Source organism: Leptonychotes weddellii, chromosome 14 (assembly GCF_054177405.1).
Source record: "Leptonychotes weddellii isolate Sample4059 chromosome 14, ASM5417740v2, whole genome shotgun sequence".
NCBI lineage: Eukaryota > Metazoa > Chordata > Mammalia > Carnivora > Phocidae > Leptonychotes > Leptonychotes weddellii.
In genome coordinates this window covers 35969685-35993914 of record NC_138382.1, presented here as the reverse complement: position 1 = coordinate 35993914, position 24230 = coordinate 35969685, and the positions used below count along the sequence as shown (strand labels likewise).

Below are 24230 nucleotides of genomic sequence, written 5' to 3'. Positions count from 1 at the left end.
ACTTTTCCAATTCATTGTGAGTAGATGACAACTGATATCCTCTTTAGTATCTTAATAAAATGCTAACAATTGGAGTCTTAATTTACTAGGTGACAAAAGTGGTAATTGTGAATTTCACATAATACCAATATTTGATGCTTTGCCAAATGATAGAGTTCTACCTGTGGTTGTAATTTATCCCTTAAGTTGTTCATCAGTCTCTTACTCAAGACAAGTACAAGATTCTCACACTGTAGCATTCATATCAGTGAGCCAGTGTGAAAGTTCCCACACACTCCTTACCAGCCTTGGAGACACATGTTTTGGCTCACCCCTATAGAATATTCAGGCACAGTAATCTAAGAAAACTGCATAATAGGAACATTTAAAATTTGCACATTTTGGCTTTACTGATGTATGTTTGTTATCAGTTATATCTCATGGTGCTATCACCATGCAGCATCATGCAGTGCAGATGTAGGAAGTTTTTGATTTTTAAGACGAAGAGAAGAGATGAATCATAAAAATGAAAGGTCTGTTTTTCCTAATCAGTTCAGGGATCTGTTTTGATATGAAGCCGGCCTCCAAAGATGACAAACAAACATGCTAGTGGATGCAATCCAATAGCTCCATCTTCAGAGTAGACCCAAACACCAGTGTGGCTAAATACCAGAATTGATCTAGTTTCTTGCAGGATATGCCCTTTGGCCAGGTTCCCCAGGGTACATCATTTCTACTGGGATCTGCCTAGAACCAAAATGGCCTCCAGTTTTCAGTGGATTCAGTGAAGGAACACCTATCTATCAGACCATGTGCAAGCCTGGGGGACAGAGAAAGGAGTAAGACTTGGATTTTGATTTCAAGAAAGTCTTACTCATTAGAGTAAGTTGACATTTTTCTGAACCTACATCTTACTACTTTCTGCTGTTGACGAGAAGTCTACAAGAATCAGCAGATATATATTTTTTTCATTCTTCTGTTTCATGTTTTATAATATATAGTAATTTCAATCAAACCTCTTACTTGTCACATGTAACACTTTTCACTGTCAAATAAAAATCTTTCATTAAAAAATATTACTATTGTACTTTAGATTTTATTTTTTGGAGAAAAATCTATCATAGACCACACAGCTCAAGATACAGTTCAGAATTATTATTATTCCAAGTAGACTTTCATTCTAATGCCTCAGGCCTTTACTTACAGCTTAGAACCCATTAGCCACTTTCCACCTTCCCCACTGCTCTCACTCCCATGCCCAATTCCCACAGCAGTTTCTGTTCTCCCAAATCTCCTTATATGCAAACTTCATCATTCATTGAACTGAATAACCTTAGGGAACTTCCAGCCATTATGACATCTAAAACACCAAACCAACACATCACTCATTTGCAAAGTGCTTGATGGCACTGGAATCTAACATAAACTGAACATGCTGTTAATGTTAATATTGTTGCTAGTCTTGCCACTATAATTAAGCTGATTAAAAAAGGATATTATGGAGCTTAATATACTATGTCCATTTCTAATCATAAATTGTTCTTCCAGTTCTAACAGGAGAACAGACAAAATTTGCTTGGTAAATGAGATAATATTGCTTATCATATAAAAGTATATAAATAACCTAGCTGTAGATGCACAGATTTAATTCTTGGCACCTTCCTTCCATCTGGATTTGTGTGCAACCAAATGCTCTGCATACCCCCAGCCACAGAAGTATGCATTGAACCTGCTACCGCTGGGCCTTACAAACTCCCACCCCTCTGGGGTGCAGGACTTACTTGCTGCTGAGGCAGCGTCTCAGCGAGTAGGAGGCCCCTCCACCGCAGGTGCGTGAGCACTCGCTCCATGGGCCCCAAGCATCCCACAGGCCATCCCGGTCCTCCTCAGAGCGTGCTGTTCTGGAGCTCTGTGAGAAAAAAAAGGATGGTCAGTATCATGTCCCCACTGAACCCTAAAACATGTGTCCTGAAGTGTGGGTGTTCCGTATGTCTATCTATGGTAGCCTTGCTGGAGATGAAAACATGAATCAGATTCTTTCCAATTTAAAAATGTGTATATGTTTGGGGAGAGGGGTATTTGAGTTTAGGGATCTGGGCCATGACTGAAAGCGACAAGAGACTGTGCAATGGAGCAACTAGAAAAAGGGGCAAGAAATAGGAATCTGGAGGAGGGGAAGATAAATCGAAGTTACATTTTGCATTGAAGGCACGATTTTGCCCTGGGCTCATAAGTCTTCTCGTCTACTACCTCTCTGTGAAAACAGAGAAACTGCTCTCAGAGATGTTTCTGCTCTGAGAAGCTTCAAATGTGCTTATCAGCACGACCTTCCAGAATTCAACATTTCATACAATTGACTTTTTTTTTTTTTAAATGGAGGAACATCATTTCCAGATTTCAGACTTGTTAATTAGAATAACTGCGTGAAGTAACCTCGGTAATTCAGGATGGCCTCTTGACAGACAGATTTGCTTGTCATTGACAGGCTTCTAGTGAAATATGCACCTACTATATAGAAAATTGTTATGTGCTGGTCTCCATGTTGAGACTTACTTTTCTCCTAAGAGTCAAAGATAAAATTTGTGCCATAGTTAATAGAATAGGCTCTGGAGTTAGAAACTGCCTGGGTTGGATATGGATTCTGTTTTTACTAAGTGTCCTTGAACAATTAAATTGCCATCTGCCTACGCTACAATTTCCCTTTCTATAAAATGGGGATAATATTATAACCATACAACTACGTGCACACACATGCACAGACGCACTATATAAGAAGATTAGCTAAATGAACTTAGCCTAGGACTAGCTTCAGAGTAAAGCACTAAAAAACATTGCCCACAATTATGTTATTATAAATCGAGAATGTCATATACGTGCCACGCAGTTGTATTAGTCAGCTCAAGCTGTCATCGCAAAATACCAGACTGGGTGGCTTAAACAATAAAAACGTATTTTCGCATAGTTCTGGAAGCTGAAAGTCAGAGAACAGGGTGCCAGTATGGGTGCCTCCCGGTGAGGGCTTTCCCCCTGGGTTGCAGAAGGCAACCTTCTCACTGTGTGCTCTCATGGCCTCTGCTTTGTATGAGCATGGCGAGAGAGAGAGAGAGAGAAGACAGAGCAAGTTCTCTGGTGTCTTTTCTTCCAAGGACACTAATCCCATTATGAGGGCCCCACTTTCATGAACTTATCCAAACTAGTCATCTTCCGAAGGCCGTGTCTCCATATACCATCACATGGGAGGTTAGGACTTCAACATATGACTTGGAGGGCGGGGGCAGGGGGGGCACGATTCAGTCCGTAGCAACGGTTCTACAGATAGCTAATGTAAACTGAGGCCAAATTATTTTGAGTAAATTAAAGACGATATCCTAACATTAAGGTATCTTCTCATCTCAATCAAGAACATACTTATGAAAAACATAACAATTTCAAAACTATTTAAATTTGGGAAAAAGCAAACCCTAAGGAAAATATACATGTTAGACAAAAATGACGATTTCATCTGCGGTTTTCCCTCTGAGGAGAGAGCACAGGCGGTGTGCAATACTGTTAAAGGATGGGACATGGAGGCGACAGGAGGGTTACCTCTTACGAAGCATTGCGGGAACCTGAGGTAATGTAAGTAGAATGACCTGTGCATAGTAGGTCTACAAGTGGTAACTTGTATTGTTATTGATGTTGTTGTTATTTTTATTTTTAATCCCTTTCTCATGGCCTACCTAGTTCTATTCAAGGTGTTATCATCCACACAGGAGGGGGTCCTGAAAAAGAAAAGAACATCCTCTAGCCCCTCAGAAAACTGTCTATTTTGCAGTAATGGGCTTCTTTTACAGATCAGTTGCTATGGGGCTCTGTTGTCAAACTGACCACTCCTTGGACCTTTTAAAACCTGGATGAGTGATGTCAGAAACCTCACCTCAGAGTGTTGTATCAAGGCTTGTCTAATGCAAGCTATATTTAGAGTCATAAATCATTTGCAAAGGGCTAGCCCAAGCTAGCATATTGCATATTGGTTAGGAGCAGGGACTGAAGGACCTACTCAGCCTGGAGTAGAATCCTGTCTCCAGAGCTGCTTAGCTGTGACCTCTTGATGCTTCAGTTTCTGATCAGAAAATAAGGATAATAAAGGCTAGGATTGTGAGAATTAAAACAGTTAATATATAAAAATCACGTAAGGTTGAAAACAACCTGAATGCCCATCAGTGGATGAGGGGATAACTCAGAGGTGATATAAACACACAACAGAATATTATTCTGCCATAAAAGGGAGGACATTCTGACACATGCTCCAACATGGATGAACCCCAAAGACATTATGCTAAAAGAAATAAGCCAGACATGAAAAGACAAAAAGATAAAAATTGTATGAGGCTCCCCGAGGAGTCAGATCCATAGAGACAGAAAGAATGGTGGTCGCCAGGAGCAGGGCATGGGAGGAATGGGCAACTATCTTTTAATGAGTCCACAGTTCCAGTTTGGGAAAATGAAGAGAATTCTGGAGATGGATGGTGCTGATGGTCATACAGCAAAGTGAACGTACTTAATCACTGAATAGTATACCTAAACATGATTAAAATGGTAAATTTTATACATTTTATCACAATAAAATATATATACATACATACATTTTTTAGAAGTTAATAGGGCTTAAATTAACATGATAAAAGTATTTGCCACTTTTATTAACATTATTTATTGCTACCATCATTTATAAACACATATGTACTCTGAAAGATTGGAGGAGGTGCTCTGGGAAGGTACTAGTGTTTTTTCCTGCTGGGTTTAGCTGAGACATTCTACTCCTAAGGCATCAACTCTCTGAAAACCCTGATGTTCCCACAGCAGAACCTCCCAGCCACCTGCCACATTGCATTTGCCTGGTGACATGATCTGTCAGTAGTTTGAGGACCCTATAAAATGTGGGATAGAATGGGTAACAGAAACACACTGGTTACCCCAAAGTCTGTTCTTTCTAAAGGAAGTATTTAACTGAGCTCCAAAGCCTGGTTTTTAGGATTAATAAAATCAATTTCTAATCAAGGCAATATGGGACTCTCTGTTTCCAGAGCTTAATTATATACCGAGGGAGAAAAGACTCTTTGGCAACGACCTATACATTGTCCATATACTCAATAAATTCATTCCACAGATTTTTAACGAGTTTATTGTGCATCTTATGGCCCCCTTTTAGTTTGCTCTGTGGGACTGGAAGAAGTTCTGTCGAGAGTTGTGGTATTTGCTGGATGCAGTAACTATTTGTGTGACAAACATACATTTGTACAATGCGATGTCCCTCATTTTATTCAAATTAAACAAGTCTGAGATGAAAACCAACACCACAAATGCTAGGATTCATGAAATCATTAAAATGAGTAAGATGAGTGATTACAAATTGCGATACTCTCCAATTATTACAACTGCAAAAAAATAAATATTCACACGCAACATTCACATGTGAATCCCATTTCCATGTGAGATAAGAACACCAGAATGCCAAATCTTTGGGAGGTTTCCCTCTGGCTGCTCTCTGGGTAAGATATTTTGGAAATAATGTATAGTTGAGATTTTGTTTTTCTAGAGAAACAAATTGTTTCAAACTCTGTGCTGAAGTTGCTTGTTTTTTTTGTTGTTTTTTTTTCATGTACCTTGTCTAAAGCAGCCCCCAAAGGGCTCTCAGGTGACGCTGTACTGACTAAATCTCTTACCTCATTACAGGTTACAAGTTTTGGCACAACTAGACACGTGAAGTGCCCACGTTGCCCCGAAAGAGATCACACGGGAACCCAGAAGTAAGTCGTGGGCCTGTTTCTCAAACTGGAACAATCTCCAAGTTGTCTTTTAGCAAGTGGAATAAACATAATACATGTCAACTGAATCCGTGTTTAATGTTAGAGAAGGTAAAGTGATTTTCCTGCTCCTTACCTGCCAGATTTTTACATCTACAACCGGAAACGCCAATGCAGCAATGCCTTGCAGGTCATTTAAGACCCACCAGCATTTGCTTATTACAGTTTTTAAGAGGGCCTTCAGTATAGACAACTTTTGTGCCTGGTCCAGATGGGACTGGAGCTTTCTCTTTCTTGGGACCTTTCTCTGTCTCTGTCTTGTCTGTTTGGGATGTGCATTGATCTTCACCACAGTAGCATTATTTTTTTAAGTGTTAATGTTGAATTGCATCTAGCAAGAGAAACTGAGGCAGAAAAATATAAGGACTAGATGATGAGTTGCCTAAAAGCAATGATGATTGCCTCTGAAACCAAAAGTCTAAGCTTTTAAAATAGACCCCAGCCAATGCTTTCCAATTTGATTTCTGTCATATAAGTGCAATATTGTAATCTCAGTATCTCAGAAACAAGGTCATGGATGCTGTAAAGCACAGTCACCAAGAGATCACCCCTCACCCCACTGCAGGGCATTTCAGCAACAGTGTCAGGTGAGTTGGTGAGCGTTTACTACGAAATAACCAAGAACTAAATGGCAACCACTAATTTCTGTACATAAGACCAATGTTTCACCAGTTGATTTATCCAAAAATGTCAAAACTGCATCTGATATTAAACTTGAGGGACAAGTCCATTACAAATACTAGCCTTATTACAGCACTTATTTTACTTTGTAGTCGTTGGATGGGTTAAAATAGACAATGGGCACCTTTTTTGAGCCAACATTTCAGAAATCCAGTAAACGTTGAGAGAAGAAAGGCCTGAATCTTGGTTCTAAAATATTCGAAAATTGAGTATTTGTCTTGAGTTATTCAATTTAGAAAAAGTCTAGCTATTTTTAGATCTGTGTTGCCGCATGATGGCCTTTGAAGGTAGCACTGATGATGACTACTAAATCAACTCCTTTCTTGTACAAAAACTCAGCAATGGACTCCCCGGGTCCATCCATCCATTGCTCTGGCCAGTTAAGAGTGCTAAGTCTCAGTCAATGACGGCTGCGTGGAACGTAGGCTGTGGCCACAGATCGTCATGTACGTCCTAGGAATATTAGAAGAAGATCGATCGGAATAGCCTCCCTAAATCCCTCAACCTCAGGATGGTGTCATTTCCTCACCATTGCTGGTTTACCTAAACGGGGATTTCACCTGATAGTTTTACAGTGGGTCTCAGAGCCAATTGCTCTAAAATCAATAACCAAGTCTCAGGGGAGCAGCTTTAAGCCTGACAGCTACAAGCAGTTAAACACTTGGAGTAATCATGTGAAGCAAGAGTTCCCTGCACCCCACTGCCCAATAGACACTGAATCTTAGCATCACCTCCTATGGACCACTTTATCCAGAAGCCTCTTTCTTGGGACAGGTTATGCCGGACTTATGAAAAACTTTGTAGGGTGAAGCACAAATGAGCAATACAAAGACTCTGGAGCTCTATTCACTATGGATACAGAGGCCTTGGATTTTTTCCAAACGTTGGAACAAGAGGTCAAGCTGTATGGAACTCAATATAAATGGAAGAAGGTGCTGAGGGAATGGGCGATAGGCTTTTGTAAAATGGAAGTCACAGAACCGATGAAGTTACGTTCTGAGCAAACTGTTTTTCAAACACCAACAGATCTTCAAATGTAACGGGAGGAGGCAGAGAGCCATTCTTACTATTTCGAGATCAGCAAACACGCACCTGAGTCTCTGGTTTTCCTCTCCTCCAAGACAACATTTCACTTAGGCCATCTGGAGCCATGCATGGACGACGTCAACGTCCCTCTAAATTAGAAAGACAGCCAACCCCCCGGTGATGAGAGGACCATTTTTCTGTGGCGAGCCCATGCCGAGCAGAGAAATCCACCCACACACACCGCCTGTCCCTGTACCAAGCTTTGAAAATGAATCCGCAGGTTCCATTTGTGACTCTCCTACACCTCTCAGGTCTCTATAAACCTTATCTAATCTTTGGCTTCGTTAACAATTTGGAATCCTGGTTCTGCCACCAACGTCATGTGGGAGGGGCTGAGATTCCCTGATCTGAGAGCTTACAGACCTTAAGCTGTAACTGGGCTCTTGTAAAAGTCCATTAGCTTTTTGATGTCCTTTTGTAAAGAGCAGAGCATGTGGATACCGAGGCATGGCACTTTCCCAGATATTTGCTGCTGGCTTTGCTTAGGAAATTCAGGTCATCTGGTTCTTATCACAGCTGCGCTGCTGGGGGAGATGATGAACTGCCAGAGACACAGTGCATGGTCTTTCAGAGGCCACTGCATGAAGCCTGTCCCTTGCTACCGAGGAGAAAAGTCAGTTCGGTAACCCGGTGTCAAAGCTATGCAGGCCTCAGAAAGACTTTTGGGTACCTGTCTTCCTTTCTCTTCTGCTGTACCTGTTCATGCACGCAGCCTAGCATACACCTGTCCCATTCCCATCAGGGTGCCTAAGGACACCTAAGCCTGGAGGGTTGCTGGTAAGGTAAAAATGCTGGGGTTTCCTAAGTACCCATGGGCCAGGAAGTACGCCAGGATTATCGTATTTAACCCTCACAATGAGCCACGTCAGGTTGGATTTTTCCCCCCTTATTTTACTAACAAGAACATTGAGGCTCAGAGAGGCTGAACAACCTACATCATCGTGTAGGAGAAAGAGCTCGGCTGTGGGTCTCAGACTGACTTTACCAGTCATGTACTAGTCAACTTGCCTTCGGCATGTTATCACGTCTCTTTGAGCCGAGTTTCTTCATCTGTAAAAGGAGAACATTGATACTTGCCTTACTAGGGTGAAGGTTAACCATGAGAACATACGTAAAGTACTGGATGTCCTTTCTGGCATGTTAGTGAATTATTTCATCTCTGCCACGAATATACACATCCCTCCCTGGACAAGTCACACGGTTAGTACCTGGTTGAGCCAGGTTTTATACCTGTTCTCTGACAAACTTTTGTTCTGCCTAGCTTCAAATTTTGACCTTCCTTTCCATTTTAAACAGCATTTATCAGTATATATATTTATTTATAGAACGACAAGAACTAATGCTGCTTTTCTTTAAAAAAAATTATTTTGGGGGCACCGGGGTGGCGCAGCCGGTTAAGCAACCGACTCTAGGTTTCAGCTTAGATTGTGATCTCTGGGTCATGGGTTGGAGCCCCACATTGGGCTCTGAGATCAGCACAGAATCTGCTTAAGACTCTCTCTGGGGCTCCTGGGTGGCTCCGTCGGTTAAGCGTCTGCCTTCGGCTCAGGTCACGATCTCAGGATCCTGGGATTGAGCCCTGAATCAGGCTCCCTGCTCAGCAGGGAGTCTGCTTCTCCTTCTGCTCCTCCCCCTGCTTATGCTCTCTGTTTCTCTCTCTCCAATAAATAAATAAATAATCTTAAAAAAAAAAAAAAGACTCTCTCCCTATCTCTTTTGCTCCCTCCCCCACTCTCTATCTCTCAAATAAATAAATAAATCTTTTAAAAAATTATTTTGTACTCAGGATTCTTTCTCAAACTGGGAATAACAACTTGGAGATGGAATTAAGACAGCTTCATTACTTTTTAGGAAACAAAAACCTGACTCTGCTCGATGTCAAATGCTTCAGTAAGATTTTCATTTCAGTGCTATGGTAACTTGATTTTTTTTTGTATTCTTTCCAAGGACAAAGCTGGATTACAGCTCATCTAAAAAACTGCTGAGAAACCTCTGGGCATTTTGGAGAGCTCCACCAGAACACAATTTCACAGCCAGCTGAATTAAAATCAATAATTGCTGATGTGAGCAAAGATCAGTGCTCAGGAAATTTGGAACTGGTTGTTAAGTATTTTGAGTCAGCTTATCTCGAGGAAAAGCATAGTAAAATATTCTATCACTGTCAGTTTCTATTATTTTAAACGCATAAACTTAGCAAATAGAAATACTCTATTTTAATACTGATAGAAGATTAATATAAATATTACTATGCATTCTTTCTGATGAAGACCGCAAACTCTAAGTTTGGCTGAAAACCTTGTATATGTATATGTAGTGTATACACAAACAGGTATGTATACTGTATATGTACATACACGTGTTATGTATATTCATATATATGTCTTCTAGACTATAATCTTCCAGACCAAACATGTGTATAAAGAGATTTTCTACTAGAAAGACCCTGTCAGTCTAGTTTTCTTTTTCCACTATAATAATTTGCTTTAATTTAATAGTTTGCTCCTGAACCTGGGGTCTGCGCAATTAGGAGCAGAAGGCTGAAACCAAAAACTCCATTTCTTTCACAAAGGAAAATTGGACAATAGGAGAATTGTATCCTGTACAAACTGTTGCAGTTTTAAAAAATCATTTATTTCTGCGGCGCCTGGGTGGCTCAGTCAGTTAAGCGTCTGACTCTTGATTTTGGCTCAGGTCATGATCTCGGTGTTGTGAGATTTAGACCCGTGTCAGGCTCTGTGCTCAGTGCAGAACCTGCTTGTCCCTTTTCCTCTGCTCCTCCCCCGCCCCCCACCACTCTCTCTCTCAAATAAATAAATAAATTATTTTTTTTAAAAAAGACTTATTTCCATATTTGTGCCAACAGTCATCATGTTCTTGGCCCTTTGCACTTGCAGGGATATTTCGGCGCCCTTATAGTATGTCACAAGTGTGAAAAAAGCCATTTTACCTGGAGTTCTGAAAATGAAGCTGCTCATCTCGGTTGCTGTTTTTTCTATACTTAGAAAATAAAAATCCCCAGTGGAAAATAATATGCAGGCCAAGCACCAAGGAAAACAGTGAAGAATCATCCCTGGGGGCTTCCACACCCCTCCACTCCCCCAAACAGGCATGTTTGAAACACCCCCCTGAAATGAAATTCCTTCCCCTCTCTTCTTGTGAATTCCTGACTTCCTGGTGAGCCAGTTAGAAGTTTTGGTTTCCGGTTCCATCTCATCTAACACGAGCCCTGTCCAAACTGTGACTCCAATCAGCCATAGATTCTCTCTGCAGTCCTGGCAAATTCTGCTGGAATGCATTTACAAAACATCTGTAGAACTAACGAAACATCTGAGGCTCTGGAAAGCACATGTTGGGGTTTGGAATCACAGAGAAACAATTCCTGACAGAGAAAAGGCTCACTTTGTGACTCGTTGAGGAAACTGGAAAGTTTAGAAGTTAATATGGCTTGGAGTCTGATGGACAAAAACTCAAACTGTAGTTGACAATAGAGAAGTTGCAAAAAAAAAATCACCAGTGAACTTCCTGCCACTATCAACACTCCGATTTTAGAACTTTCCCAATTCTTCCTGGTGTTGACCATGGTGTCATCTGGGCCAAGAAAAAAAAAAATGTGCTGCCTTGATTCTGAATGAAGCTTCATAGGACTTGGGGTATAATTGAGGTTCTGTTCCTATGGTTGTGATCGGGGGCTTTCTCTCCCAAGTGCCATTTGGACGTTGTGGGATGAATGTTTGGAATTGAAATCTAAAACATTCTCCTTGACTCAATATTATATATATTTTTTCTTTTCTACATTCTTGATTCTACTTTTGCTTGCATTCAATTCCCCATACCCAGAAAAAGTAAAAGAATAATAAGCTCTCCACTATTTCAATATCCTGCTTCATCTGCAATTAGTTGATATTCCATCCAGGCATTTTCAATTTGCAAGAATTAGTATCGAATGAGCTACATTTAAAACAAGACATTGTAGCTCTTCAGGATTATCATTTTACACACCAGTTATCTTCCCAACTAGACTGCAAATTCTTTGAGGGCAGGGATTATGCTTGCTTTTTTGAGCTACCTCGGTGATCAGTGAAATAATTATTATGCATGTCATTTAGAAGAAAGTATAAAAGGCGAAAGATTTATGCGATCTGAAGAGAAACCAGAGTAAGACATTTGGACAAATGTTTAATAGACGGTGAAAGGTTTTGGAAGTATGTTCTGTTTCAAATCCTAGATTACTTGTTTACTTGTCGTTTGTTTCTCAAAAACATACATTGGACGTGGCATAAGCATGAGGTGGGGTTGGGGGGGACAAGAGAAGGGGAACAGAGATGGGGGCAGAGAATCTAGTTACTTAAAATTTCCAAGGGGTGTTGAATTCTGGGACTTCTTTTCTCCAGTTCAAATATGTGCCACCAACCCCCCTCTTCCACACAAGGAAATGAATTTTGTCAAAAGCACTACACCTGTAATGCAGATACATGTTTTAAAAAGCAATAGTTATCTCAGCTACCATATCTCAGCATCTTCAATAGATAACATTCCCCTCTGGTTTTAACCTGCAGCTAGAGGTAGGCAGCTTGAATAATTGGAATAGTTTCACAAGTTTTGCCGTTTGAAAGTAAATCAAATTGAGGGGGTACTTATGGTCCTGATAATATTTTTCCACAGCCAATGTAAAGCAAACCAACCAAGCGTGCCAGGAATCCAGAAGCATTGTAATTTGCTTAATATAGACTCATGCTGATAGTCAACAGATTTCTTCTGTGTTTATACCCCACTAGATGCTCTGGGGCCAGGAACTCTTGTAAGTAAGGCACAGATGACAACCAGCAAGTTACCTGTTGCTCTGACATGATTGTTTGCCATCCAGATGAACAATTTCAACAGGTCCTTATTCGATTCTCAGTGTCTACTAGCAACTGTCCATCAGCCCCAGAGCATACTACCCCATAGACCATAGACCCTCTGCCTCTTAGTTGGTGGAGGGACTTGTTTTTCCCATGAATATTAAGTTTTAACCCTAAATGCTTATGTCTCTGCTTCTGCTCACTCCCAGGTCCAGCCTGGTGCAGCAACACCTTTCAGAAATTTGTAATTTAGTGGGGAAGAGAAACACAAACAATAACAAAATATTTGATGCCCAACATCCTCTACCTTTAACCAGGCCTTATCAATTCCAATTCTGAAATGCCTTTCCCTTCTATTCCTACTCTCCCCATCCTTTCTTGCACTGTCTTCATTCTGGTTCTAGGGCCTCATGCCTGGCATGTTGCAATAGGCTTCTCATCTGATTTTTTAACCGCCCACCAGTCTGTCCTCCCCACTGCTGCCAGTTGTCTTTCTAGAAGACAGAGTTAGACTGTTCACTCCCTGCTAAGAGACTTTCTAGGGTTCTATATCTATAGCTGGTGGCATCCAGTAATGGATTCCAGATGTGCTACGGGGACTCAGAAACCGTAATTTGGGTGTACGTGTGTAATTATCATACTTTTGGAAAGAGGATCCATAGCTTTCGTTGGATTCTCCAAAAAGGGTTAAGAACCACTGGGTATGGGATAAAGGCCAAATTATTAGTGTGGCACACAACATGTTTCCTAACCTGACCCTAAGTCAACGTGCCAGACTCATGTCAGCTGCTCCTGATCCCCTGTGTCCTCTGCACTCTGGGGACTAAGCATTGCTACTCCATCAGACGAGCTGCTTGGGATCGCTGATACTCTATTCGTGGTCCGGCTATGGCCTCGACCGCCCTCCTCTCCATCTTCCTCACATCTTCTTGCTTTCTCCAACGTGCGCATGCCTGTTCCAGCTTTGAGATGCAGCTCTGGTGCCATCTTCCAGTGAAACGTTCTCTGATCTCCAGTAGAATCAATGGCGGCCTTCGCCTGTTTTAATTGCAGCATGTTGCTAGGACTTTATACACGTGGCTGTTTTAGCATTTATCAGCCACTGCAGTGTAGTGACTTGTTTACACATCCATCCCCAGGAAGGGATTGTGTGTTTCTTAAGGGCCCTGACAGAGATGAATATGCCTTTATACTCCCAGGACACCGGATATGTAATCGGGCTCAGTGCATATTCGTTGAATGAATAATCAACACAAGACAGGCTAGGACAAGTTGTAGTTGAGCATCTAATTCATAACGGCCGTCAGCTTTTGCTCTCGTTCATATACATTCAGATTCTTTAAAGACAGAAGGGGAAATATATACATGTGTGTGTGTGTGTGTGTGTGTACAAAAGCTGCAGATAGGCAAGGAAATGGAAGAGGAAAAAAATGAATGTGACCCATGGGAAAAAAAAAAGACAGTCACATTTCTGCTGACTCATATGTCTTTTGAGGCCAACTTTAAATTTATCCAAAATGTGTAAAGCTGAAAGATGATTAACCTGTCACATCTTGCCTTAGTCTGGCCTAACCCAAGTCCTTGATGCCTATCTGCCCAAGCACCCTCATCACTGAGTACACATTATTTTAGGGCCCTCCTGCAGGACCTGGAAGCAGTGCTTTGTGGAGGAGTGTGCCCGGAGGAGGAGGGAGGGGGGAATGGTGGGTGAGGGGGTCCTGACTTAAAGGCATAGGCTTTTACCTATAGAAAAGTAAAGACTGTTTATTAAGTCATATTTTAATGAAGGTAAAACTTAGCACACTACAGATAACCATAGATCCCAGAAAAATGTAATTTTGACCAGCATTAATCAGGAAAAATGATTTGACAGAAGCAGGTTTTGATATAAGTTTTAAAGTAAGGGTTCCGGACTGGGGAGATATATTTCCATTAGATTCCACATCAAAATCAATCTAAACATCGAAATCATAGAGTTCTGATGTTTAAAACAAATTAACAGAGGCAAAATACGGCAATGAACTCTTGAAGGTAAGGAGTGTGTGATATTCAGCCTAGTACCCCCCTAATGTCTAACAAAGGGCTTGATGAAGATGTCCACGTTCAGTGGGTGTTCAGTGTTTAACTAATTTTTTTTGTTGAGCGCTAAAATAGTTCAGAGGATGGACGTGAACAATACTGATGACAAAACTTCTAAAGAGGGCCACAGGCTGGGATTCAGGACTTGGCCATTGTGCTACTTTGGACATGCTTTGACTTTGCCATTGTGGTATTTTAGGCAACTTATCTCTCTGTGCCACTTACACGAGAAGAAATTTTGGCCACTTTCTAAGACATGCCTAGCCTGAAAAACGTCTGTGATTCGCAAAATTAGACTATCTCATTTAAGTAGATTTACAAATCAATTTTCTAACCTGTAAAATGAGACATGAACATTTGCTCGATTTAACTCATAGAGTTGCTGTCAAAATTATTTTTTTTTTTATTTTTTTTTAAAGATTTTATTTATTTATTCATGAGAGACAGAGAGAAACAGAGGGAGAAGCAGGCTCCCAAGGAGCGGGAAGCCCGATGCGGGACTCGATCCCAGGACCCTGGGATCATGACCTGAGCCGAAGGCAGACGCTTAACCATCTGAGCCACCCAGGCGCCCCTGTCAAAATTATTTTTAAAACAAAAGTGCTAAAGTCTGAAAGTGTTGACCAGTACAATTGCTAAAGGAAATTCAAGTAGAGATGATCCTATTGCTTCAGCTATAAGAATTGTTTTATAACAAAGTAACTAATTCTTGAAACAAAGAATCTCTATTTGGGACTCCTTTTCTTTGCTAATACCTTTATTAGCACCCAGAACCTATGCCAAATCCTTAAATGACTTCTCAATAATAAAAGAAATGTTAACTTATACTCTGTCCTTTTTATTAATAAATGTGTACTAGTTTTTAGAAAATCAATAAATACACGTAAGCGAAAGCTTCCCAAATGATGAGATAAAAGTTTGTAGTTTTGTAGTTTGTAGTTTCTGTATTGACTTATTCCTCATCCAAGTACTAGGGAATAATGTTTTCTTCTTATAAGGTTTCTAGTATAATGGCTAACTCGGCAATTTTTCATGACATAGTTTGTATTAGAATAAAAACTCTCTTATTGTGGTTCTCTACTGCTGTAACTCAGCGTGGTTATTTTTTTTAAGTATTTAGATTTACAGATATATTTTCAACACATTAGGTTCTTTATCAAGGCGACAGGGAGTCAGTTGCTGCAGCCTTGGTATAGTTTTTGTTGTAACTACAGCAATCAGGATGAGCATTCTCTAGTTAAATAATCATGTATTTTATAAACATAATAGCCTGTGATTTTTCTTTCATATTGTGCATAGTAAATTGATTGCAGAAGTTCCTTATTTTAAGTCACTGTAAGAAAGACTTTTGTTTTCTAAAAGGATTTGTCTTTGTCAATTTTAATTTGTCCTTATTATCTGTAAATGGTACAGATCTACTTGTATTGAGATGGAAAATAATATTGGTGATTAGAGACATTTATGCCAGTTGTCTCTTCCTATCTCCCAGTCAAGTTGGTGAAAGGTATTTATAGTTTTGAGCCGGCTAAATTCCCTGTCCTGTTAGCATTTTAAAATCATAATTGAAAACTATCATTCAGTATTATACATATGGGAAATAATACAATCTTCCATTCATTTGTAAATTAAATGACAGTGTCAAGGAGTCCTTAGCAAAGCCACTTATTAAAGGTTTATTAGCATATGGGACACAATACATTATTTTGTGATTCTTGTGAGCCCCTCTCTGACCCTCAAGGCTTAATAAAGCAAGAGCAAAAACTGTTTCTCTGAGAATCTGTTAAGCTTATTTTTTTTGCTTTCAATGCGCAAGCATTCTGAGTCTGTCATCTTTTGGTTTGCGGCAAGAATAATTCTTTCTCCTTCAGCACCATTCAATATTACTTACTGATAGAAATACCATGTCTATGCATTGCATTAACCATGTTTAGCAATGTGAAAAGTTAATAGATGGCTGTCTAAAGTAATGTTCTAATAGCTAAAATGCCTCAGGAATATATTAAAATGGATCTTGGCCACAGACAATATCAAGATTGCTGAGACGCACCACAGGCATCTTTTTTAAAGCCTGTTTTGTAATAAGCACAGAAAGTGAAGGTGCTAAATCATGGTTTACTGCCCCATTTGCCGCACAGCCTCCCTGTCTCTGCTGCTGGGCCTCAGAAATCAATTTCACACACGGCTGCTATCAGCCTTCTTTGAGCCATCAGACTAAAGCACTTTCTCCTTTTATTAAAACTGAGCTCACTTTTATCTCACGGCTCCCGCTTTTGTTTTCTGCCTTTCCTTTCCACTGTGTCAGTGGTGAGAGTTCAACTGTCTCCTGCCTCCTTCCCTTTCACTTCGAAACTTCTTGAAAGGCTAATCCACGTCCACTGCACCCACTTCCTCAATACCCCCAAATTCCTTAATGCTTTGCGATCTGGCATCTGCCCCACCACTTGAGTGACGTTGCTCCTCTGAAATTCATCAGGATCTAGTAATTCACCACATCCCTTGGCCTTCTCTCAGACCTTGCTGGGGGATATGCTCCCTGGCTTCTTTGGCAGTGACTATTGGCCTGTTCCTCCCCTGCCTTTTCTTACTCATCCTGACTAGTAAATGCTGATATCCTCAAGGTTCTTTTCTGTCTCCTCTCCTGTTGATCTCACCCACTTTCCCTCCCTTGAACAGTCTTCTCTTTGTAGAGGATACACAAAAACCCCTCTACCCTAGTCTCCAGGACTCTACTTCCCCTTAGCCTGGATGCCTTGTCAACATGTCCAAAATCAAACTCGGTATCTCAGTCCTCCATCCTTTCTCTTAATAAACTTATAAACATTTCTTTTTTTTGGGGGGGGGACATCCTAGTACCAATTATTTGTTTTTATTATTAAGGATGATTTCTTTTTTATTTTAATTACCATTTATTTTTTTTATTATGTTCAGTTAAAGATTTTATTTATTTATCAGAGAGAGAGAGAGAGAGAAGGCACGAATGGGGGGAGGAGCAGAGAGAGAAGCGGGCTCCCCGCTGAACAAGGAGCCCAATATGGGACTCCATCCCAGGACCCTTGGATCATGACCTGAGCCGAAGGCAGACGCTTAACCAACTGAGCCACCCAGGCGTCCCTATAAACATTTCTATACAACATTTCCCCTCCCTCCAACCTCTCCACGCTTCCCCTCATCCCACCCCACCCATGCACACACACACACACCCAAACAATTGCTTGTACTATATATTTTACTTCAGCCATGTATCTCCTTTCTGTTCCCTCTTTCCCATTCCATCGGCTCGTACCCTAAGTCGAACATGTCTTACCATCATCTATATGATACATAACTGGTGTCTCAGTCTGGTTCCAGCTCAGTTCCTCTGTAGCATTGCTGTCAGTGAGTCAAAACAGCTGTAGGTAAGGCTGGGGTGATGGTCTGGGATGGGGCCTTGAGTTCCAGGTGAGGGATTGGTCCTTGAGGAGGCTGACAGCTAAGCCAGTGAAGGCTTTCAAGCAGGGCCTGCTATGATTGGAGTTTTACATGTTCAAAGTCAGTACACATATTCATTTGATCCTCATAATACTCTGATGAGGCACAGAAGGTTTGTGGGCATCTTAGAAAAAAAGGAACGACTAGGGTTGGTGGATGGAGAGTTGCTGTCAAAAGGACTAGAAAGAAATCCACCTTACATCCACTTTCCCAATGTTTAAGAGGAATTTAGAATCTTCATGTCTAATTTAGTGGGATAAGGATGGGTAAGTCATCCAGACAGGCGTTAAAGTTGGCTGTTAGGAGAGCAATGGAAATAAGACCAAATACTTGATCTAACACAATGGCCATCCAGAAAAAGGAAAATAGAGAAAATAAAAAATTAGATGACTAGTATATGCAGAATACGAACTATCCTTGGAGTACCTGTTTTATTTTGTTTCTTTAAATTGGACTCAGAAAGGTTCTAATTTCTATCTTGCATAAAATGTTTATGGTTCCTATTTTTGAATAGTTTATACATTCAAATGGCTGGTAAGTGATCCTTCGGATTACACTACATCCTTTTACCCAGGGGAGTTCCGGGTCCCTCTTCGAAATCTACGTAACATAACAGGATAATCATCTTCACATTATGCATCATAATTCTCTCTCCCTCTCGCTCTCCCACACACATATTTACAATTTACAGGGGACATTCACATCAACTATATGAGTTCTTTGAACTGGTATAGCATCCCTATTTTACGGAAAAGGGGCTGCCAAGTTTTATTTTGGGTAGGGAGGTTTCCATAAAGCATCTTCTTTTTCTTTTTAAATATTTTATTTATTTATTTGACAGCGATCAAGAGAGAGATTATACGAGCAGGGGGAGGGGTAGAGGGAGAAGCAGACTCCCTGCTGAGCAGGGAGCCCAATGCTGTACTCCATCCCAGGACCCCGGGATCATAAACTGAGCTGAAGGCAGACGCTTAACCAACTGAGCCACCCAGGCGCCCACAAAGCATCTTCAAAGATCAGAGACAAATCCCCCAACAGGTACGAAGTGTTTAGAACCTTTAAAATATTCAATTAGATCAGAGGTTATCAACTCTGGCTACATGTTTAAATTACCTGGGAACTCAAGAAAAAATTGCCGGTGTCTCAGCCCCTTTCCAGACCAACTGAATCTGAATCTCTTGGGGGAGAGAGGCTGGTGGCCACCCAGCCATTTTTGGTTCCAAGTTCCTATGGTGACTTTAAGGCAGAGGAGGGTTGGAATCCTGAATTAGACAAGGATTTATGAGTGAATTCACAGGGTGACTTTCTGGAATCAACCTTTATCTTTTTTCTGTTTTAGATTCCCTGGCTTCAGTGGGCTTCAGACCATTCACTCTTACCCCCCAGCTAAGAGGGATCCCAGTTTTTTTCTCAGCCTCTTTCTTTGAGGTTGCATGGGAGACTAGTTACCAGGCAAAGCTGTCGGTTGCCTTGAATCCAGGAAAAGATGAGAATAGTTTCTGGGAGGGAGATAGAGGAATTTCAGCCAGTAGGAAGAAAGTAGTCATCGCTGCTGACGTTTACTGGGCACTTGCTATATGTTTGAGGTCTGGTGCTAAGTATGGTTCACGAAATGTTTTCTTAAACGTCACGATAATCCTTTGAGGGAGATGCTACTGTTGATGGCTATTTTGTGCACAAGGAAATTGAGACAACGAAACAAAACAAAACAAAACAGAAAGGTCATGCTGGTGGAACCAGGATTTGAAACCAAGCAGTCCGGCTCAAGAGTTCCTGCTGTTCACAACAACACCAGTTGTCTCAAACTGGTGTATATCGGAATCACCTGGAGAGCTAATAAAGCACACGGGAGCCCAGGCTCACTGAAGGAGGAGGAGGAGTCTGGGCCTTCATAACTTTAACAAGTGCTCAGCTGCTTCTGATACTGACCAAACATTGGGAACTGTTATTGCCTTGAGCGGACTGCTTACAGAGAAGACCGAGGCCGATGCACATCAAGAAGGAAGGAAGACCTAGCCAGGAGGTGGTTGTCCTGGGTATGGAATAGAATAGAAGCGAGCTAGCTTAATATACAAACTCTCACGTCTTTAGGCCGGCAAGCAAAGACAGGAATTCTCTGTCTTTGGTGAATGGATGGTGAAGGGGAGGAAGGAGGGGAGGGAGGGGCCCGTAATCCTATTTCTGCATCTGAATCTCCAGCCTAGCTTTGCTCCCCTCAGTTAAATATTGGAAATACCCTGACAGAGTATTCCATCGGATCCAACATACTATCTATCGCTTGAAGTCACATGATTATTTTATGTACCATTTAGAATAAAAAAAAGCCACTCATGAAACTGTTAACTGTTATGAATTATGAGACGCAACTAAGTTTCTAAAATCAGAAAAGAATGGTGTATCTTAGGATCGATAAAATACAGTACAGGCAATGAACTCTAATGAACTTGGTTCTGAAGCTGGAAATCACTCAGCACGTTGGGGAGGCTTCTGCTGACAGAGTCCAAATGACAGAGTTCCAACAACGTGGAAAATAGTCTGAACTGCAGATTTTAATAGGATTTGTTTGCTATAAGAATTGAATACACATACACCAAAAGCAGAGGAGTTCAAACCACTCTTTAGGGTTTCGTACTCACATTTCTTATCTGTGAAATGGGTTGTGGTGAGGCTTATCTGAGGTAAGGTGTGTCAACAAATCGCATAGTACTTGGCACCTAGGAGGAGACGGAAAATCCCATTTTCCCCCTTTGCTAAGTCTGAAGAGATTTTTATGTTGTTTGCAGTCAGTTTTGAGAGAAGGAAGGAAAGCAAAAGTGGTAGATGTCCAAAATTAGAATGAAAGTCAGAAGGGCCGTATGATTTAAAACAAATACCTGTTTGATGCTGTTCCAAAGCAAATCTACTTTATGAGCTGAGGCCAAGCTATAATCAATTTTGTACTAATACTGAGTAAAGAGCTGTGTGCACACAGGAGACTCTTCATAATTAGGAGAAGAAGTTATAGCCCCACAGGATTCCAATGCCTGATTAAAAATCCGACGGCTTAGCAATTGGATTCATAAAGAAAAAAGATCAAGAATTTATGTGACATTTAACTCACACTCTCTTTAATAAAACTTGTGGGTTATTTTTTTCTTCAGTCACATTGTGTTTTTTGTATGAAAGGATGAGTTTATGAATTTCAGATATGGCTTATTTTCTGAAGACCACAGTTAATATTTAATCAGAGCAGATAACTTCAATGCAGATCCTTAATGCTGCACCTTTTACTGAAGGTTCACCTGCATCCAAAGGGAACTCCCCGTGTGGGGCCCATATTCGATAATGTGGGGAGCTACAAGAATTAGGGCAAAGGTATTTGCTGGCTTCTCACAGAGATTCGTAATTGTGACATGAATCTGAAGAGTGGAATGGGGCACTGTTTGGTGAGAAAACAGGTAAATACCCACCCCCAGGGAAATACTGCAGTCTCTCACCACAATAATCACCCAAGGTACACAAGTGACATCACGTTAGGGGCTTTGTGCTATGTGAGGGCCACAGAGCTTCCGAAAAGCCACGAGTGCCCCCTTATTTGGAAAGCTACACTGAGAGCGTATAAAGGGTTAAGTCACCACCTGGGAGCAATCTCTGCGGAGAGGCTGGGCCTACATTTCACTCTTTCCTGAGAGAGTGATGGAACGTTATTAAGGTTTTGGGATACTGATACATTTGTTGCTCTGAAAGGCCTTCCATAATCTGGGGGGAAAGAATCTCTGACTGTAGGGCAGAATTTTGAAAGCAGGGAGGCCTTGAATAAAATGGTTCACTCCTTCCCACATTCATTCAGCACACATTGAAGCACCTAGTCAGTGCCAGGCTACGGGCTGTCTGCTGAGCCGTGGGACCTAAAGAGCCCTAGCATGCAGCTGGGGCCTTAAGGACCTCTGCCCTCAAGATGTAAGGTGAAGGGAGGTCACGGCCTCACCACTCCTTGTGGTGGCCACCGGTGTCTTCCAAAAGCACAAATTTGAGTCAACCCTCCTGGCCCTGGCCTGCAAGGCCCCGCATAAGCTGCTGATGCTCCAGCCATGGGAATTTACTCACGAATCCTATACCTCACCTCCTTCTTCCTTCCCCTGTGCTTCTGCCCACCCAGGTCCCTCTGCCTGAAATGCCCCCTTTCCTTCTTGTGTCTGCCTGATGAACTTCCACTGATCCCTTAAGACTCACTTTCGATGTCTCTTCTATTTTTTAAAGATTTTATTTATTTATTTATTTATTTACTTATTTATTTATTTAGAGAGCAGGAGCAGGGGGAGGGGCAGAGGGAGAGAGAGAATCCCAAGCAGACTCCCCACTGAGCGTGGATCCAATGCGGGGCTCGATCCCAGGACTCTGAGATCATGATCTGAGTCGAAATCAAGAGTCGGATGCTTAACCGGCTGAGCCACCCAGGCGCCCCTCGATGTCCTTCTTTCATGTCCCCCTCACTGACCCTCAAAGCTGAGTTCCCGTCTGCCTCGCACAGAGCCTGGGAACTACAGACGATAAATGTCAACTTCCTTGCCCGGTTTCCTTCTTTGTGCTACCGCAGCACCTTATACCCTCCGCTCAGCCTCCGTCTTATCATTTTAGAATTTTGTCTAGAATCTGTGAGTTTTCGGGGGGTGGGGAGGGGAGGTAGTATGACTGTGTCTTGTTTATCTTTGTGTCCCAAGGAAAGTGTCTGGCACTCAGCAGGCCAGGCCATTAGAAAGTTTTCACTGGTACGAAGAATTAGAAAAGATAAATCGGGACACTGGTTAGCTTTCCATAAAGCTAAACGTGTTTAGTTAGATTTTCTTCTGAAAGTCTGTACTTGGCACTTCTGGCTTATTCCAAGAACTTTTAATTTCTTGCACCGCTGAGACAGCATGGCGGGGTTGGTACAGGAATGAACTGTGCCTGAGTTCGAATCTGCACTCCGCCGCTACTCACAGTGACGACCGCTCTGTGCCCTGTTGCCTCACCTGGAAAATGGGGACAATAATCGTAACCAGTCCATAAGATTGTTATGAGTGTTAGAAAATTAGATATGTATAAGTGTTTCTCACCCTGAAGCAAGCACTCTCCTCATTTATGAAGCTAAGGTAAGAGAGCTTTATTTTACTGATGTCTTTACTTAACAAAATAAAAAAAATTAGAAATGTTGTATTCGTTTCCTATACTTCCTACCTACCTGCAAACACACCTTTATTTACTTTTGAAATTTTAGTCGTCTGTGAAATCCCAAAGTCTGGCAACCATTGTTTTTGGTGATCTAGAACTTGAAAACGGACACAAAGCACTGGGTGGGTTTCTTAAAATCGAGATCCTGGAATCTAGAGGCAAAAGAGTCCCACTGATGGGAGTCCCAGCTCCACCAAACTGAACTTAGCCAGGGGGAACTGTCAGGGGTAAGAAGGGCTGCCTTGGATTCAGGCAGGTTGGGGCTGGTAACAGGGACATGACAAAAGTATCGGGAAATCAGAACCCCTCCTCACAGAGAGCTGAGAACATGCAGATTGGTCACCAGCGTGATGCCTCAGGATTCATAAATTTCCTGCATACAAATGGTTTCCGCAGAGCAAGCCAAACCTTTTGAGGAAAAAAATCTACTGTCATTAGTGCTCTCTGTGGCACTGATTGGCTTTTTATTCACCTTAATGAGAGCCTACTTTTTTTTTTTTAATTCTTTTAAGTTCTTTGACACTCTATGGAACATGCAAAAGACCACAATAACCTCAAGAACCTACATCTAAACACTTACAGTTGATTTCTTGTTTGGTTTCTTCAGTGAGGTTCTTAGGAAAAGTAGAAGCTGGGTAATAACATTTAGCAGCTAGAATTTTCTGCACCTTGCTGTGTTTCACCCAGAAGCCTTTTTTTTTTCCATTTTTTTTTATTCTTATGTTAATCCCCATACATTACATCATTAGTTTTAGATGAAGTGTTCCATGATTCATTGTGCATAACACCCAGTGCTCCATGCAGAACGTGCCCTCCTCAATACCCACCACCAGGCTAACCCATGCTCCCACCCCCCTCCCCTCTAGAACCCTGTTTGTTTTTCAGAGTCCATCATCTCTCATGGTTCGTCTACCCCTCCGATTTCCCCCGCTTCATTCTTCCCCTCCCGCTACCTTCTTCTTTTTTTTTTTCTTAACATATATTGCATTATTTGTTTCAGAGGTACAGATCTGAGATTCAACAGTCTTGCACAATTCACAGCGCTTACCAGAGCACATAC

General features: G+C 41.4%; 1 protein-coding gene across 1 annotated transcript in view; it reads right to left on the bottom strand.

Moving 5' to 3' along the window:
- Positions 1–24230, bottom strand: part of ADAMTSL1 (ADAMTS like 1) — a 659580-nt gene that overhangs the window by 213343 nt on the left and 422007 nt on the right. Inside the window, exon 3 of the mRNA XM_081804071.1 lies at positions 1761–1888. Within this exon, the coding sequence (XP_081660197.1) occupies positions 1761–1888 (128 nt within the window). The remainder of the gene's footprint in view (positions 1–1760; positions 1889–24230) is intronic.